Source organism: Bubalus bubalis, chromosome 10, assembly GCF_019923935.1.
Source record: "Bubalus bubalis isolate 160015118507 breed Murrah chromosome 10, NDDB_SH_1, whole genome shotgun sequence".
NCBI classification, from domain to species: Eukaryota; Metazoa; Chordata; class Mammalia; order Artiodactyla; family Bovidae; genus Bubalus; species Bubalus bubalis.
The window spans coordinates 61,272,044-61,290,735 of NC_059166.1; the positions used below are offsets into that span (position 1 = coordinate 61,272,044).

At 44.2% G+C, this 18,692-nt stretch overlaps 1 protein-coding gene across 4 annotated transcripts; it reads left to right on the plus strand.

Annotated features, from left to right (window-relative positions):
- The first annotated feature begins 8,501 nt into the window (after positions 1–8,501).
- On the plus strand, positions 8,502–17,667 carry MTRES1 (mitochondrial transcription rescue factor 1). Of its 4 annotated transcripts, none has more exons than XM_006075361.3 (4): positions 8,502–8,577; positions 11,244–11,719; positions 13,263–13,335; positions 17,152–17,667. In XM_006075361.3, exons 2-4 carry the CDS (start codon positions 11,256–11,258, stop codon positions 17,329–17,331), a joined length of 717 nt encoding a protein of 238 aa, XP_006075423.1. In that variant the 5' UTR covers positions 8,502–8,577; positions 11,244–11,255; the 3' UTR covers positions 17,332–17,667. The 4 variants fall into 4 exon arrangements, with proteins under 4 accessions (XP_006075423.1, XP_006075424.1, XP_006075422.1 ...); XM_006075362.3 differs by lacking the exon at positions 8,502–8,577 and adding an exon at positions 8,738–8,876 and having other exon boundaries at positions 11,248–11,719; XM_006075360.3 differs by lacking the exon at positions 8,502–8,577 and adding an exon at positions 8,739–8,876.
- The last annotated feature ends 1,025 nt before the right edge of the window (positions 17,668–18,692 follow it).

Genomic DNA, 18,692 nt, shown 5'->3' on the forward strand with positions numbered 1-18,692 from the left:
CCTCTCACTTTCATGCATTGGAGAGGGAAATGGCAACCCACTCCAGTGTTCTTGCCTGGAGAATCCTAGGGACGGGGAAGCCTGGTGGGCTGCCGTCTATGGGGCCGCCGAGTCGGACACGACTGAAGTGACTTAGCAGCAGCAGCAGCAAGAAACAGCAGATGCAAGAAAAGGTCTCTTCCTTCCCCCTTTCGCCTAAGTGAAAAAAACTGTTACTCGTTCAGTAATGTCTGACTCTTTGTGATCGCATGAACTGTAGCCCACCAGGCTCCTCTGTCCATGGGATTCTCCACGCAAGAATATGAATATTGGAGTGGGTGGCCATTCCCTTCTTCATGAGATCTTCCTGACCTAGGGATCAAACCCAGGTCTCCTGCACTGCAGGCATTCTTTACCATCTGAGCCACCAGGGAAGCCCCTTGCCTGAAGGAAGGGTATAAATTTTCCCTTATGACAGCTTCTTCCTCCTATCTCCAGGTAGAAGAGAACCATCAGACACTCATCAGCCTAGAAACTGCCTGAGGTTGGGACGCTTGCAGACTGAGAGTCACAGGATACACACAGGGAAGAAGGCCATGTGACTGAAACCAGGCAGGATCCTGTAAGGCTCCTGGGCACTGTTTGTAGAGAACAGACTCCAGCCTTCATGACCTTTGCTGAGTCCCAAAGGGCAGATTCAAACAACTGCTAATAGGTAAGGGAGGGGATGAAGAGACCAGGGAGGAGCAGCCAAAAAACAACAGTGCAGGTGTTGCCAAAATCTTGGCTCTCTATGTGCCAGAAATAGAGAGACAGTTAGGAGGAGGAGCACACTGACTGAAACCGCCCACCCTGGGCAGGCCCTTTAGTAACCATTCCCATGAGCTGTTTTATGACAGGAGATCCTGGTAAGGAATACAGAACTAATAAGCCACCACCAACCGGAAGAGTTCGGGAAAGGTCAAAAGGAGACACCGTGTGTCCGTCCACTTCCCAGAATCCCTCTTGCTAGCATCCATCTTGGCTTAGTGATGCTTGCATCACCAGGAAAGCCTCTGAATTAGAATGATTGGCCAAAGACACCCCGGAAACTAATCCCATCACCATAAAACCACGAGATTGCCAGCCACGTGGCAGAGCAGTTCTCCTGGGCTCCCTTACCTTACTGCTCTCCACGTGGATACCCTTTCCCAATAAAATCTCTTGCTTTGTCAGCACATGTGTCTCCTCATACAGTTCATTTCTGAGTGTTAGACAAGAGCCGTTTTGGGTCCTGAAAGGGGTCCCCCTTCCTGCAACAGAAACAGTGACTTCACTACTTTGCCAGGCAATATGGGAACACAGTAGGCTACTGCCCCTCAAGAACTCTACCCACCCTCCACCCCTGGTGAGTAGGGAAAGGTTTTATAGTCAGGAGTATATGATAAGGATCAAGGCATTCAGAGTCTTATATTCCTTCTTCTGCAAAGTTTCAAAGGGTTGGGTTGCTGACAAGATTAGGGTGTGTGCAGGGTCTCAGGTGGTCTAGTCTCCTAATCTTGATGAGCCTCTCTGGTCCTTTAATCTCACCTCAGGTGGTTTCCTTGCTGTTCTTCCCTTGATTAGCAACTGCTCTGTAGTTTGGAACTGAAAGTCATGGAGGCTGGAGCCTTGCCTATAAGAAATGGGGGACAAAATGGGTTCCATGTCCAGGTGCCCCATGAGGCCCTGCTCAGCATCACAGGGACTTCCCTAGTGGTCCAGAGGTTAAGAGGCCTTGCTTCCACTGCAAAGCAGTGGGATGGGGGGCAGGATCCTGGATCCACCTCAAAGAATACATTTAACAATATCTTTGAAGTCTTTGGCAGAACTGAAACACCCAACAAATGGAACATGTTAACTACTTGATGAATCATTCTTCTTTCCAGAGAAGGTCACAGTTTGAAAACCTCTTTGAGAATCATAGAACCTCATCAGGAGACCACCTGAAGTGAGAACAAAGGAGTACATGCTCTGCACGCACCCTGATCTTTACCAGCAACCCCGTCCTTGAACCACTGGTATCAAGTCAGTCAATCAGTTCAGTTGCTCAGTTGTGTCCAACTCTTTGAAACCCTGTGGACTATAGCACGCCAGGTTTCCCTGTACATCACTGACTCCCAGAGCTTGCTCAAACTCATGTCCATTGAATCAGTGATCCCATCCAACGATTTCATCCTCAGTCGTCCCCTTCTTCCCCCTTCAATCTTTCCCAGCATCAGGGTCTTTTCCAATGACTCACTTCTTCAAATCAGGTGGCCAAAGTATTGGAGCTTCAGTTTCTGCATCAGTCCTTCCAATGAATATTCAAAATGGATTTTCTTTAGGATTGACTGGTTGGATCTCCTTGCAGTCCAAGGGACTCTCAAGAGTCTTCTCCAACACCACAGTTCAAAAGCATCAATTCTTTGGTGGTCAGCTTTCTTTATGGTTCAATTCTCACATTCATACATGACTATGGGAAAAACCATAGCTTTGACTAGACAGACCTTTGTCGGCAAAGTAATGTCTTTGCTTTTTAATATGCTGTCTAGGTTGGTCATAGCTTTTTTCCCAAGGAGCAAGCGTCTTTTAATTTCATGGCTGCAGTCACCATCTGCAGTGATTTTGGAGACCAAGAAAATAAAGTCTGTCACTGTTTCCATTGTTTCCCCACCTATTTGCCATGAAGTGATGGGACTGGATGCCATCATCTTAGCTCTCTGAATGTTGAGTTTTAAGATAATTTTTTCACTTTCCTCTTTCACTTTCATCAAGAGGCTCTTTAGTTCCTCCTCACTTTCTACCATCTCCCTGCAATCTTGACTCCAACTTGTGCTCCATCCAGCCCAGCATTTCACATGATGTACTCTGCATAAAAGTTAAATAGCAGGATGACAATATACAACCTTGCTATACTCCTTTCCCAATTTGGAACCAGTCTGTTGTTCCATGTCCAGTCTAACTGTTGCTTTATGACCTGCATACAGATTTCTCAGGAGGCAGGTAAGGTGGTCTGCTATTCCTATCTCTTGAAGAATTTTCCACAGTTTATTGTGATCCACACAGTCAAAGGCTTTGGCATACTCAATGAAGCAAAGGAGATAATCTTCTGGAATTCTCGTGCTTTTCGATGATCCAAGAGATATTGGCAATTTGATCTTTGGTTCCTCTGCCTTTTCTAAAACCAGCTTGAACATTTGGAAGTTCACGGTTCATGTACTGTTGAAGCCTGGCTTGGAGAATTTTGAGCATTAATTTGCTAGTGTATGAGATGAGTGCAATTGTGTGGTAGTTTGTACATTCTTTGGCATTGCCCTTCTTTGAGATTAGAATGAAAACTCACCTTTTCCAGTCCTGTGGCCACTGCTGAGTTTGCCAAGTTTTCTGGCATATTGAGTGTGGCACTTTCACAGCATCATCTTTTAGGATTTGAAATAACTCAACTGGAATTCCATCACCTCCAGTAGCTTTGTTCATAGTGATGCATCATAAGGCCCACTTGACTTCTCATTCCAGGATGTCTGACTCTAGGTGAATGATCACACCATCATGGTTATCTGGGTCATGAAGATCTCTTTTGTATAGTTCTTCTGTGTATTCTTGCCACCTCTTCTTCATCTCTTCTGCTTCTGTTAGGTCCATACCATTTCTGTCCTTTATTGTGCCCATCTTTGCATGAAATATTCCCTTGGTATCTCTTAATTTTCTTGAAGAGATCTCTAGTCTTTCCCATTCAATTGATTTTCTCTATTTCTTTGCATTGATCACTGAGGAAGGGTTTCTTATCTCTGCTTGTATTCTTTGAAACTCTGCATTCAAATGAGTATATCTTTTCTTTTCTCCTTTGCCTTTTGCTTCTTTTCTTTTCTCAGCTATTTATAAGGCCTCTTCAGACAACCATTTTGCCTTTTTGCATTTTTTTTTCTTGGGGATGGTCTTGATCACTGCCTCCTGTACATGTCACAAACTTCCAACCATAGTTCTTCAGGCACTCTGTCTATCAGATTTAATCCCTTGAATCTATTTGTCACTTCCACTGTATAATCATAAGGGATTTGATTTAGGTCATACCTGAATGGTCTAGTGGTTTTCCCTACTTTCTTCAATTTCAGTCTGAATTTGGCAATAAGGAGTTCATGATCTGAGCCACAGTCAGCTCCCGGTCTTATTTTTGCTGACTGTATAGAGCTTCTCCATCTTTGGCTGCAAAGAATATAATCAATCTGATTTCAGTATTGACCATCTGGTGATGTCCATGTGTAGAGTCTTCTCTTGTGTTGTTGGAAGAAGGTGTTTGCTATGACCAGTGTGTTCTCTTGGCAAAACTCTGTTAGCCTTTGCCCTGCTTCATTCTGTACCTCAAGGCCAAATCTGCCTGTTACTCCAGGTATCTCTTGACTTCCTACTTTTGCATTCCAATCCCCTATAATGAAAAGGAGACTTCCCTGAAGGCTCAGATGGTAAAGCATCTGCCTACAATGCGGGAGACTCGGGTTCAATCCCTGGGTTGGGAAGATCTCTGGAGAAGGAAATGGCAACCCACTCCAGTACTCTTGCCTGGAAAATCCCATGGATGGAGGGGCATGGTAGTCTACAGTCCTAGGGGTCACAAAGAGTCAGACACAATTGAGCAACTTCTCTTCATTTCATAATGAAAGGACATTTTTTTGGGGTGTTAGTTCTAGAAGGTCTTGTAGGTTTTCATAGAACCCTTCAACTTCAGCTTCTTCAGCATTACTGGTTGGGTCACAGACTTGGATTACTATGTTACTGAACAGTTTGCCTTGGAAACAAAGAGATCATTCTGTCATTTTTGAGACTGCAACCAAGTACTGCATTTAGGACTCTTTTGTTGACTACGAGGGCTACTCCATTTCTTCTAAGGGATTCTTGCCCACAATAGTAGATATAATGGTCATCTGTATTAAATTTGCCCATTCCGGTCCATTTTAGTTCACTGATTCCTAAAATGTCGATGTTCACTCTTGCCATCTCCTGCTTGACCGCTTCTAATTTCCCATCCTCAACATCCTCTTTTATCTTTAGCTCAGAATGGTATTTCAGCCATTTTGGTGACCTAGTTTTTCTGGGTCTCTCTCATGTATACATGTTAAACTGTTTGATTTTCTTCTGTTAAAAAGATAATAAATTAAAACCTGAAAATAAAAAAGCAATTCATGAGCACATTTTCAATTATATCAAAACCAAAAACCAACAAAAAACCTAGAAAGAAGTCATAGTCCATCAACAGATAGCATCACAAACATAATAACTCAGGTTGTTTCTTGATGGCACAATAAATCCAGAGAGCCCTGATAACTTGGTTTATGATCCTCTGGCCAGAGACATCCTGACTCTCAGAACTACAATTTAAGAAATGTCACAGAAGGAATTCCCTGGTGGCCCACTGGTTAGGGCTTGGCATTTTCACTTCCCTGACCTGGGTTCAATCCCTGGTTGGGGAGCTAAGATACTGCAAGCCAAGTGGTGTGGCTAAAAGAATAAAATATAACTTAAAACTCACCTATACATAAAACTAAAAGTGCTCTGATTTAGTCATCACTTTATATAAAATTAAATATTTGAGCTATATTAAAGGCTGGAGTCTAGACTTGTAAGCTCAACTCTCAGTTCAATTCTCAGCGTCTTTTCTTCTGACCTAGTGTAGCCCTATGAGGGACTGTAAACTTGGCCCTCTAGGTGGTCTAAACTAGTCAGAACTACAATGTGCCACAGCAGGGGCCAGTTTCTATGAAAAAAATTAAAAATCACAAATACATGTGTACACACACAAAACTACTTCTTAACCTCACAGCAGTTTTTAAAATATTATTTAGCAATTTAAAGTTAAAAAAATAATCATCTAACAAAATGCTGATTTTTCTAAAGGCTAGTGACTAAGTTGACTTAATGTAATCCAATAGCACTGTATTCTTTTATCTCCTCCCAAAATCATGCATAATCACACAGCAATTTTCTCAGTTGATAATAATACTGATTAACTCCTATTACTGGCAGATTTAGCAATGTATCTGTAGTCTTTTACAAATGACTTAAGCTAGTAAATGTAACTGTGTATCACCTGTGTAAAATGTCAACAGTATAATCTGAATTTGTTAGGGGAAGCACACTGACCAATCGCCTACCCTGCCAGGCACCACAGTGACTACTTGCATGAGTTGTTTTAGGACAGGAGGTCCTAGTAAGGAACACAGAAGGAATAAGCCACCACCAACCAGAAAACTTTGGGAAAGGTCAAAAGGAGACAATCAGCTCCCAGAATCCTTCTTGCTGGCATCCTCTTGGCTGAACAATGCATGCACCTCTAGGAAGGACTCTGAGTCAGAATGATTGGTCTAAGACAACAGGGAAACTAACCCTATCATCATAAAACCTGAGACTGCAAGCCATGTGGCAGAGCAGTTCTCCTGGGTTCCCTTACCCTACTGCTCTCTGCCCAGGTGCCCCTTTCCAATAAAATCTTTGCTTTGTCAGTATGTGTGTCTCCTTGGACAATTCATTTCCAAGTGTTAGACAAGAGCCCACTTTTGGGCCCTGGAAGGGGTCCCCCTTCCTGCAACAAATTCATATAATATATGAAGTTTTATCACTTCAGCACCAGATATAATTTGTAACTGCCTTTGCTTACTGCACAAATGCAACCAAGCAGGTTATAAATTCTGGGGAATATATGTATTTTTCTAGAGACAACATTTATAACTCTCAAAGATGTTCAAAGGGGTTGGTGCTTCCAGAAAACTCAAGGCTCACAGTATTTTTAAAAGCTGTCTTCCCAGAAATAAACCCACACACTAAAGGCCAATTAATCTATGACAAAGGAGCTAAGAATACACAGTGGAGAAAAGAGAGTCTCTTCCCTAAGTGTGCTATGAAAACTGGACAGCTACAAGAAAAAGAACACAATTAGAACATTCTCTTATACCATATGCAGTAATACTCAAAATGGATTAAATCCTAAATGTAAGACCGGATACCATAAAATTCCTTGAGGAAAACACAGGCAGAACACTGTTTGACATACTTCACTGCAATTTTTTTTTTTGATCCCTCTTCCAAAACAAAGGAAATAAAAAGCAAAAATAAATGAATGGGACCTAATTAAACTGAAAAGCTTTTGCACAAATGGTACTGTTAAATGGAAGAAAAATTTTCCAAATGATATAACTAAGAGGGGGTTAATACCCAACATATATAAACAGTTCATTCAACTTGACATCAAAAAACCAAACAACCTGATTTTAAAATAGAGCAGAACTGAACATATATTTTTCCAAAGAAGAAATGCAGATTGCCAGCAAGCACATGAAAATATGCTCAACATTGCTAATCACCAGAGAAATGCAAATTAAAACAACAATGAGATACCATCAGAGACATGTCAGAATGGGTACCCTCAGAAAGAACACAAATAACAAACAATGGTGAGGACTGGAGAAAGGGAAATCCTTGTACACAGCTGGTGGGAATGTAAACTGATGCAGCCACTGTAGAAAACAGTATGGCAGATTCTCAAAAAAACTAAAAATAGAACTACCATGTGCCCCAGCAATTCTGCTCCTGGATATATATTTAAACAAAACAAAACACTAATTCAACAGAAGAATGGATAAAGATGTGATGCAAGTACAATGGAAAACCACTCAGCTGCAAAAAAGAATGAAAATTTGCCATTTACAACATGGATGATTTGGAGGGCATTATGCTAAGTGAAATAAGTCAGAGAAAGGCAAATACTGTGTATCACTTATATGTGGAATCTAAAAAATACAACCAGGGAATATAATAAAAAGGCTGACTCACACATACAGAAGACAAACTAGCAGGATAACAGTAGAGAGAGGGAAGGGAGAGGAGCAAAATAGAAATACAGGATTAAGAGGCACAAACTACTCATTTTAAAATAAACTACAAGAATATTTTATAAAACAGGGGGAATACAGCAAATGAGTATAACCTTTAAAAATTGTGAATCACTATTTTGTACCCCAATAATTTATGTAGTATTACGTATCAGGCTTCCCTGGTGGCTCAGAGGATAAAGCGTCTGCCTGCAATGAGGCATGCCCTTCGGTTCCTGGGTTGGGAAGATCCCCTGGAGAAGGACATGGCAACCCATTCCAGTATTCTTGCCTGGAGAATCCCACGGACAGAGGAGGCTGGCGGGCTACAATCCACGTGGTCGCAAAGAGTCGGACACGACTGAGCGACTTCACAAACACACACGCGCGCGTATCAACTAGACTTCAATAAAAAACAAATTACTTATCTAAAAAAACAAAACAAAACAAAACTCTCTTCAACCACGTGGAATCAATCACCCGGAGGTGGCTTCCGGTCCAGCTCACAGCTAATCGGTCCTCCAGGCCGCCCACACTCCCCACGCAGTCCTCCTAGACACTGCTTGCAGCAGAGGTCGCTGCGTCGCCATCACCGCGCCCCTGCGCTTCGCCCAGCCCGCTCTCAACGCGCCGGCGCCGACGGAAGGGGCGGGGCAAAGACAGGGCGGGGCCTGGAGGCAGGCGGTCTGCAAGGCCGCTGGGAGGGGGGCGGGGAGGGAGGAGCAGCGCTGACGTACAGGTAACTGCGCCCCTGCCGGGCCAGCCGTGACCCAGGCCCGCGCCCCTCTCTGTTGCTTCATTGCGCGCACGTGGGAAATACAGGAGCGACGAGCTCCTCTTCCCTGGCTGCGCTCCCGCCAGGGCTCCGCGTGAGTGTCTCGGGTCCTGCCCCGGCCCGGCCAGCTCGGGACGCCCCGTGGACCCGGGGGGCCAAGGCTGTCGGCTCCTGGGTCTGACTGCTCCTGCTGGCTGCAGACGCAGACTGCAAGCTCGAGGACTCTGGTGTCCAGTTTCCCTTGACCTTGAGAACCTGCGAAGGTGCGCAGCCCGAGGGGGTAGGGAGGGAGCGAGGGGAACATGACCTTGTCTCAGCAGTTTGTCAGCCTCTGAGCCAAGAGATTTTTAGTTGCAATTGACCTAAAAGCAGTTCAATCAGGTTCTCCATTCGGAGTAGTTAACAGGCTCAGGAACGTGGAGCGATTCCAAGTGTCCCGCGGGTTCAGGACAGCGTCGCCTCTGCATTCCGGTAGTTGCTGTTCTTACAGACTTTGGTTAGTTCACAGATTTTATATCTCGCCTGAAGATCTCAGTCAAACCCACCTTCAGGCTTCCTGCCGCCATCATCCCTTTATGTCCACGCTGTCGCGCCAAAGAAATCTTTTAAAAAGCACTACTGTCGGATCACTTCCCTACCTAAGATCTTTCTATAACTCTCACACTCTCTGGATAAGTCCACGCTTTGATATGGAAGGCTCCTGGCGATCTCACCTCTTACCCGTCAGCCCAACCCCATCTTAGCTCTTCATTCTAATGCACAGGTTCTTTTGCTGTGCTTTCACTTCACAGTATTTAATCAAGTACTTACCACGTGCCAGGCACTATTCTGGGCACTTGGGCTTGAGCAGAGGAAAAAAGCACCGGTAACAGTTTATATTCTACTAGCAGAGTCATTAAAATAAAATAAAAAAAAAAACCAGTAAATTATATAACATGATAGCAGATAATGCTATGATGGAAGAAAGTAGAACAGGGGAGATAGGGAGGACAAGATACCTGTTAAATGGAGTTGGAATGAGTAGACTTCACTGAGTTAAAAATGAGTTATCCCTGCAGATAACCTGGATTAAGGGTATAGTAGGGCACCTGGAACAAAGGAGACTACCCAGAAGTTTGCCTGTTGTGTACGAGGATCTTCAGGAAGGAGCTGAGTAAGCAAGGGTGAGAGAGGCGGGAGATGAGGTCAGAGAGGAAATGGAGGGGCCAGATCACACAGGGCCTATAGGGCAAGGGAGGGAGTTTGCTTTTTCAGTGCTTTTATAGGATTGTGAGGGAAGGAGAGACGTGATACAAATTCTTTTTAAAAGAGTCTGTCTGACTGACTGTTGTATGGAGAACAGACTGTGATGGAGCCTTGGTAGTCATCCTGATGATAGATGGAGGCCTGAATCTGTGGTAACAGTGGTAATGGTGAAAGGGAAACCAAATGTTTTGGTTTTGGAGATAAGCCAACATGATTTCCTGACATAATGGATCTGAGTAGGGGGGAAAGAGTCAAGAGTGACTGAAAGCTTTCCTTCTCAGGAACCAGAAGGGTGGAGTTACTATTAACTGAGATGGGGACAGCTGCAGCTAGAGCAGATTTGGGGTTGCAGATATATCAGAGTTTGTGTAAGGGCCAATTAAGAGTGAAGTCCCTGTTATGCATCCAAATGGATATGTCGAATAGGCCGTCAGATACTATGTCAAGATCTGCAAGACCACCTCTAGGTTCACTGATTTCACTGGGAAGACTCAACAGGACTCAGCTATGGGTCATGGCTATGATTTACAACAGCAAAATGATACAACATGCAAGGTTCAAGATGCCTGGGACAAAGTCTAGAGGAAACCGGGTGCAGTCTTCCAGGAGGCCTCTCGCAGTGGAGCATACAGGACATGTGGCATGACTGTGCCTCAGTGCCTCAGGGAACAATCACCTAGTTAGTGGGTCTCCAGGCTCTTTCTTTCTCTGCTAGCTAATGAATCTATTAGGAAGAAGATGTGAAAGGGGGTAGAATGCAGATCTGTACAATTTGCTCATTCCTTCCTAGCTCTGATTTGCTGTAGTTGGAGGTTGAAAGTTGAGAGACTTACTCTGGGTTTATAAAGTCATGATCTGGTATCCTTGGCAAAGTCCATTATTGTAAGCTTGTAATGTATGTCAATAGACAGTGTTTCTTGTTCTGAGATTTTTTTTTTTTTTTTCTAAAATCATTAAGGGCATTCCCTGGTGGCCTAGTGGTTAGGATTCTGGACTTTTCACTGCTGCGGCTCAGGTTTAATCCCTGGTCGGGGAACTGAGATCCTGCAAGCTGCACGACATAGCCAAAGAGGGTGGGGAAAGCACTGAGCAGTCAGTACCCAAGCTAATTTAGGGGAGTGAGAAGAGTGGAACCTGTGTTTTCACATGTATTAGCATCCAGTTTGACCTTCATGACCGTCGTATGAGGTCAGTACATTAAGTACAGCCAGAAGACTCACCAGGTACAGTGTGCATGGCCTTGGTTCGTGTGGACCCAACATGGCCTTTTGTAGGAGGGGACATGGTACAGTATCAGCTGTAACGTGTTCACAGTGTGTATGGTTTATGTAGTAAGAATGCCAAGATACCACACTTGTGAACTAAATCTGAATTGTCTGTTTCAGGTAGTATGTGCCATGGCTATGACTAGTGTCAGACTGCCCAGCAGCATTTTAAGAAAGCCAGATGCCTGGATTGGACTCTGCAGAGCACTGCGAGGGACACCTTCACATAAAGGCTGTGCTTCCTGGAATCGATACTTGTATTTGTCTAGTGCCAAGTTAAATGCATCAAATTATAAAACACTCCTCCATAACATTTTCTCACTGAGACTCCCAGGGCTTTTAATATCTCCAGAATATATTTTTCCATTTTCCATAAGACTCAAAAGTAATATAAGCTCTAAAAAATCCACTAAAAAGACTCTACAAAAAGTGGAAGATGAAGGGGACTCTGATGAAGAGAGGGATGAGATGAGTGAGCTGGAAGAGGAGCCCGAGGACAACCCCAGTGAGGTCAAAGACTATAAAGACCTGGACAAAGCAGTACAGTCTTTCCGGTATGACGTTATCCTGAAGACGGGCCTAGATATCGGAAGGAAGTATGTGCGTTTTCATACAAAAATCACTTGTCTTCTTGGTTGTTTTAAAGCAATGTTACCAATCACATGGCTCATATTACAGTGAAGGGTAACCACAGATGTGAAAGAATCTTACAGGAACCTGGTCCAATTATTTCATTCTATACGTGAAAAAACTAATTCCCAAAGAAGTCAAATGACTGCCTGCAAATCCCATGTGCCGTGTTTCCTTGACTCTAAGACATAGTCAACTGTAAGATGAACCACTGATGTAAAAACAGCTTCTTGAGGAAAAAAGGAATCACCATGTTAGATGTATATAGCAAGCATAGAATGCACCTGGGTTTCACAAATGCTACGTGAGATGGTATATCCTAGAAGCAGCATAATGTGGTGGTTAAAACTGAAGGCTTTGTACCCAGACTACCGGGGCTTTAATCCTGGCTCTCTGTGACCTTGGACAAGATACTTAAAATCTCTGTGCAGTTCCCTCATCTGTAAAATAAGGGTAATAGAACTGGCTTTAGAAGGTGGTGGCTAGGATTAAATAAGTCAGTCTGTCTTCCTATAGCATTTACAACAATGTGTGGCACCTGGGTTCTCAATGTATGTTAGCTATGATGATGAAAATACTATGTGCGTTCATGTATATAGTGTATGGAGATATTAAGCATAACCTTCAAGGTTTCTTTAATCTTGTTTCTTCGCTAGACCTATTATATAATAATAGTGATCGTCACTGTGCATTCATTCCTTTAGCAATCATTGTGTGCATACTGCATGCAAAGTAAGAACTGTCATATGAATAAGAAATTAAGATTCCTTTGTCTAATTTGTACCTTTATGTCCTAATTTAATGGCATAGTTTAATTTTTTAATCCACGAAACTTAAAGACTCATAAAGATGACTCTGAGCGCACAGGCACCCTCATCAGGACTTGAATGTTCTCTAAAGTCTGGCAGGCTCGTTAAGGGCCTCCCTGTCTTTCACAGTAGTAGCTAGTACTGTTATTAGGAAAACCCCCAACATCAATCACCAGGAGTCTGAGCGTTAAGACGAAAGGGCACTCATTTTTGTCTGTATCTGCCTTGGTCTAGTCGCTCCACTGATTAAATTCAGAGAGATCAGCAGTGGCTGGATTGGCATTTCCCCCGCCTCAGTGCAGATCAGCAGAGGGTTTCTTAACAGCCTCACCATAGGTGTGGTAACTGGTTTTTCTCAGAGCACGTGAGGGGAAGGTAGCACCCACTCATGTTGACTGTCGTGGATCACGGGAGCTATCACCTACGTGAAGTCCCAGCAGAGCGCTGCTTACCTGTCATCTCGCTCTAGCAGATCTTTGCAGCGGCCACATCTACTCAGCAGTGCCCTTTGGTCTCCCTGTGTAGATTCATATGGGAGCAGTTGACTTTCACTTTCCCAATGCCCAGAATGGAGATTTTGTGGGTAGGCTGGTCACTGTCAGAAAAAGCATTATTAATAGCCAGTATTTTCCTCAAAATTATATAATTGTTTTGAATATATTTCTATTTTAAAGCACTTTGCCTTTTTTTTTTTTTTAAGCAAAGTGGAAGATGCATTCTACAAAGGTGAACTCAGGCTAAATGGGGAAAAACTATGGAAGAAAAGCAGAACGGTAAGATACTATGACAACCAAATATTTTTGTGTGTTGTTCTGTACTCAGTTAACGCCTTCCCCAATCTCCCCTGGGGCTCCTTCCTTGGGGCATCAGTGGCTCCTCAGGTATGTCTGTCTTACCACCTTGAAGGTCTCCCTCAGGCCTAGCCACACAGCTTCAGTCACACAGACCACTTGCTGATTGTAGCCATAATGACTTTGAGATGAAGCTTCCTCTTTTTCTTTAAAATTTTAAGACAAGTCACTATCAGAACTAGAAAAAATCTATTAATTAAACTTCTTAAGTTATTAATGTTAGCCTCTCTGAAATCATAATAATCAGTCCAGAAACGTTTGATCCATGTAGAGGTTTCTTTGGCCTGCTGTAACCTGAGCAGATGTGCGATTCTGTTCAGCTCAGCAGAAGTTACACTGCTGTGTGTGCAGAGCAGCCATCAAAAAGGTTCCATATTTCCTGGTAGCTCTGTTGATATTGTTGTTTTGTGACAGAATCATTCATAAGTGTTACAAGAAAATGAATTTCTAGTATCTGATGTTATAATAAATGATATATATATTCTTATAAAAATGTATTTTTGTAAAAATAAGTTACATATATACATACATCTAGAATTAAAATATTAATACTAGTAGTATTTATCTTTGGAGAGGGCAATGGCCACCCACTCCAGTACTCTTGCCTGGAAAATCCCATGGATGGAGGAGCCTGGTGGGCTGCAGTCCATGGGGTCACTAGGAGTCGGACACGACTGAGCAACTTCACTTTCACTTTTCACTTTCATGCATTGGAGAAGGAAATGGCAACCAGCTCCAGTGTTCTTGCCTGGAGAATCCCAGGGACGGGGGAGCCTGGTGGGCTGCCGTCTATGGGGTCGCACAGAGTCGGACACGACTGAAGCGACGCTGCAGCAGCAGCAGCAGCATTTATCTTTGAGTGGGCATTGTGAGTTATATGTTCATGTGTTTTATTTTCTGAATTTTTTACGAATATGTTTCACTTTCAGAATTGGGAAAAATAATAATGATAGTAAAAGTTAACAAGACAGTTTTAAAAAGTATATGGTAGAGACCCTTAAAAAGTGTGGCAGACACTGACCCTTGAGGCATTGGCAGACAGAATCTAACTCCCAGTGTCCGGGGAATAAATGTTCCAGTGGAGTTAGACACACTTTTGAAGGTTTTTATGTTAGCTTCTCTCGTATTTCAAAGCAACCCTGGGATCGGAGAATGTGAGCTGCATCCCATTCCCCTGGGACGTGGGAGGGTGTGAGCCATCAGCTGTGGACCTAGGTGAGCACGGAGGCTGTCTTCAGAGGCCCTGATCCTGTGCTCAGAGTGGTTCTTGCGGCTGGGTGGACTGAAGAGGGGATCCCCAGTGCTTTTCTTGACCACCAAGTCTCAAGGCCCCTATTCCTCTGAAGGCACCCGGCCTGGCAGGTTCAGACTGCGGGTGTCAGCCCTTGCTCTGTGAGCTGCAGGAAGTCAGGCACTCCAGACAGGCATCTGGACATCAAGTCCTTCTTGTCCCTTAATTGCTTTTTCCTGTGTAGCCCAGCCCCCTCTCGCCAGCCACAGTGTTCCAAAGACAAGACCTGTTCTTGGTGCAGAATGCCCCTGCCAGGGCCTCATTTGCAGATACCACAGATCTATTTTTTCTCCCTCTGCTTTGAGATATTGTTAACTACAGTCTAATTGCTGCTTCTTCATTCTGCCTTGGGTGTTCTATTGTCTTGGCTGCCTTCCAGATTTCTCCTGAGGGTCAGCAAAGGAAGGGCCCAGCATTAACACACGGCTGCCTTGTTACTAGGAGGCCTGGTAGCCATAGTAACTGCAGCTAAGGGGAGATTGGAAATGTAGATACTTGGAACAGCCCCTAATCCCAGCCAGTCTTGCTTTGTGTCTACTGCGCCGTCTCCCACAGTTGAAGGGCATGAAGAACACCTCCCCTTCCGTGGCCTGCTCAGTGGGGCTTGTGCCCAGCTGCTGAGGATACATATGGATTGATTTTTCTCTGTATATCCTTTTATACCTTTTACATCTTGTATCATGTGCATTAATGTATTCCTTTATTTAAAAGGAATTTTAATGACACAGAGTTATGCCAAAAAAGGTAAAGCAGAGTTTCCAAGCCTTGTATTTCTGAACATTGATTTTAAATGCCTATATAGGTTGGCCACATGGTCATTTTTTAAAAATTGAACCCAGCAGGACTTCAGGAGAACTGACTCCCCCCTGCCCCTGTATCTGGCCCAGACCCTCATACCCACAAAGAGAAGCAGTCATCATGCCTCGCTGTGGTGGTAGTCTCTCTGCTTCTCAGCCCAGAGGGGAGAAAGTTAATGGTTTAAAATCAGCCCTTTGAGTTTTGGGCTTCCCTAATCTGCCTGCAATGTAGGAGACTGCAGTTTGATTCCTGGGTCAGGTATTCTTGGGCTTCCCTTGTGGCTCAGCTGGTAAAGAATCTGCCTGCAATGCAGGAGACCTGGTTTCAATCCCTGGGTTGGGAAGATCCCCTGGAGAAGGGAAAGGCTACCCACTCCAGTATTCTGGCCTGGAGAATTCCATGGACTGTATAGCCAGGATTGACCGGTATGGCTCGTGGTGAGCAGGTGTGCGTTCCCACGCTGTTGACTGAGTATTGGGCCTAGGATGTCTTGAGTGGGTCGCTTGCCCTAGTGAAGTACAGATATTCCAACAGCATGAAGTTAGGACCGCCTTAGGGAGTATTCATTGGAAAATGCCGTAAACATAAGCATTTGGCACGATGGCTTCTTAAACAGAAGCCCCCAAGCAACCTTTCAAATGGGTACCTATGCCCACTTAAGGGTCCATGGCCCACACATGAGGGTCCCTCCCTATCTTCCTGTCCTGCCTCTTCAACCCTGTGCCCATCCCCGGCTTGGAAGCGGTGGTGAGTGGTCTGAGATGGCCTCTGGTACCCTGGATTGTGTTGTAGTAGAAGCTGCATATTGCACCTGGGTCAGTTTAGCCCCTTCCTGAGTTGCTGGGCAGATCCCCTGGGATACTGACCTGCCAGGACCCGGTGTCTGTCTTGGGCTGTTTGCACCCGGGCAGCACTAATGTGACTGCCCCCCAGGGCGTGTCCTGCACTCGCTAAAGCCAGAGCTCCTCTCTGGATAAAAATGGGGTTGATCTCAGCCCTTTTAACCCAGGTCAGCATCCTCTTTTCTGGGGCATTCCATCCTTGTTCATGGAGTCCTGTCTCTTCTTGATGATGTGTCATCCCTGGGGCTAGCCAGTACCGGAAAGCAGTTTCTTTACTTCCATTTCTTAAAGAGATACAGCTGTTGTTGCACTGTGATGAATTTCCAACAAATTATGCCCTGTATGCAATGATGTAGCTTATCTGGGTTGAAATCAATGAATGTGTTATACTGAAAATTGTCTTCTTAGTGTCTTCCCAGTGCCTGTAGTAATTACTATGCTCATACTCTCTAAAATTATGTCCCGCTTCCTTTGTTTTTTGCCATTGTTACCAAAATAAATACTTCCATTCAAGAGTTTCCTTAAGTCATGCAATAGGGATGAAAACCAGAGCCACACAGGGCCCATCCTCAAGCAGCTAGCTGTCTCAGCCTGAAGAAGGGACACTGGTCCATGTTAAGCCACATGGGTTTGAGGCACCTTCCCAGAGAGGGAGGCCCTTTCACCTGGAGGCACTAAGATAAGTGACTGTTTCAAAGGAGTACCTTCCCCCCGGGGAGTGGTTCTCTGGGGAAAACCCAAAGTAGAGATGTTTGCACTGGCCTGCATTTCCCCAAACGACAGCTCTGTTTTCTTTTTAATTTTCAGGTGAAAGTGGGAGATACGTTGGATCTTCTTATTGGAGAGGATAAAGAAGCAGAAACAGAGACAGTGATGAGGATTATCCTGAAAAAAGTGCTGGAGGAGAAGACCAGCAGTGAGAAGCACAGAGTGGTGTTACGACGGTGGAAAAAGTTACAGTTGCCTAAAAAGAGTATGCTCAAGTAAATGGATTGCTTTTCAGTGACAAAGCTGCTTTCTAGTGGTGCAGGAAGGGGCCAGGTTCAAAAGAATATGTTTGTATTAAAAGAAAGTTCTCCCACCATTTGTAGAAGATGCTGAGCAGTTTTGTGCAAGTCAGGATCCGCATCGTGGCTCTTGAAGACGCTTCCCTTGGACTGGATTTCCCTCTCAGGCTTGATTTATTCGCTTTTTGACCTCATGAGCAAGAGTGAGATTTGTAATGAATGAACTAAACTCAGAGACAGTTTACATGATCAGCCCACTGTTTCCCAGGTTAACAGCCTCGGGAGGGAGAGTAAAATAAACTGACCTTGTTCTTAGTGTCTTTATTTCAGTTTTATCCCTGTCGACCAGCTTCCCTGGGTTCAGGCTTAAGGCAAAACCAAGCTGAGTCCAGGTCTCCTTCCTCTCCTTAGGGCAGCAGCACCGGACGACCCCTTTCTCCATTGACCTTTCTCAGTTACCAACGTGTTGGCCTGAGTTCCCTTCAGTTTGTCTCCAGAGGTCTGGATAGTAAAGTTGTTCCAACTAATTCCAAATGGTTTATTTCGGGCCCATTTAAAATTAACTGTTTAGGTCAAGGGTTTGACAGACGAAGGCAGCCACAAGCCTTTTGTCTGACACACAAGCACGGCTTGTACATTTTTAGAGGCTTTTTTTTAAAAAAGAGAGAGAGGGAAATATATAATAGAGACCTTATGTAGCCCACAAAGCCTAAAATATTTACATTGACTCTTTACAGAAAGAATGTAATGACCCTTTCTGGTTTAAGCTGATGGTGTACTTTTCAGCTGAAAGTAGGAAATACACAGATTTTTTATCAGTGAAGAGAATAAAGCATCAGAGGCCAATTATTTTAATTATCAAGACAGTGTTGTAAAGTGAAATGAAGTCACTCAGTCGTGTCTGGACTCTTTGCGATCCCGTGGACTATAGCCTACCAGGCTCTTCCATCCATGGGATTTTCCAGGCAAGAGTACTGGAGTGGGGTGCCATTCCTTCTCCAGGAGATCCTCCCGACCCAGGGATTGAACCCGGGTCTCCCGCATTGTAGGCAGACGCTTTACCATCTGAGCCACAGGGAAGTGTTGTAAAAGGGACTGAAAAAACAAGAGCAGTCATAGAAAGGACACACATATACACATCATCTAGAAAAGGGCATCCGCAGAAATAAACTGGTTTGTAGATTCTCAGGAGCAGTTTCCTAGCACTGGAAGGGTTGGCTCAAATAGGAGACTTGTTAGACTATGTCATGTAAAAAGACTTTGTTGGGGTCTTTTTATCTGCCCTCCAGAAATTCTTGAGAATTCAGGTTAACTGGCAGAAGGGAAACTTCTATAGCCCAA

What these genes read in the sequence shown, in the direction of transcription:
- MTRES1 (XM_006075361.3), top strand. Translation starts at nt 11,256, where the DNA reads ATGGCTATGACTAGTGTCAGACTGCCCAGCAGCATTTTAAGAAAGCCA. An exon ending in GGCCTAGATATCGGAAGGAA is followed by an intron (nt 11,720 to 13,262) that starts GTATGTGCGTTT and finishes TTTTTTTTTAAG; the next exon opens with CAAAGTGGAAGATGCATTCT. An exon ending in TATGGAAGAAAAGCAGAACG is followed by an intron (nt 13,336 to 17,151) that starts GTAAGATACTAT and finishes TTTAATTTTCAG; the next exon opens with GTGAAAGTGGGAGATACGTT.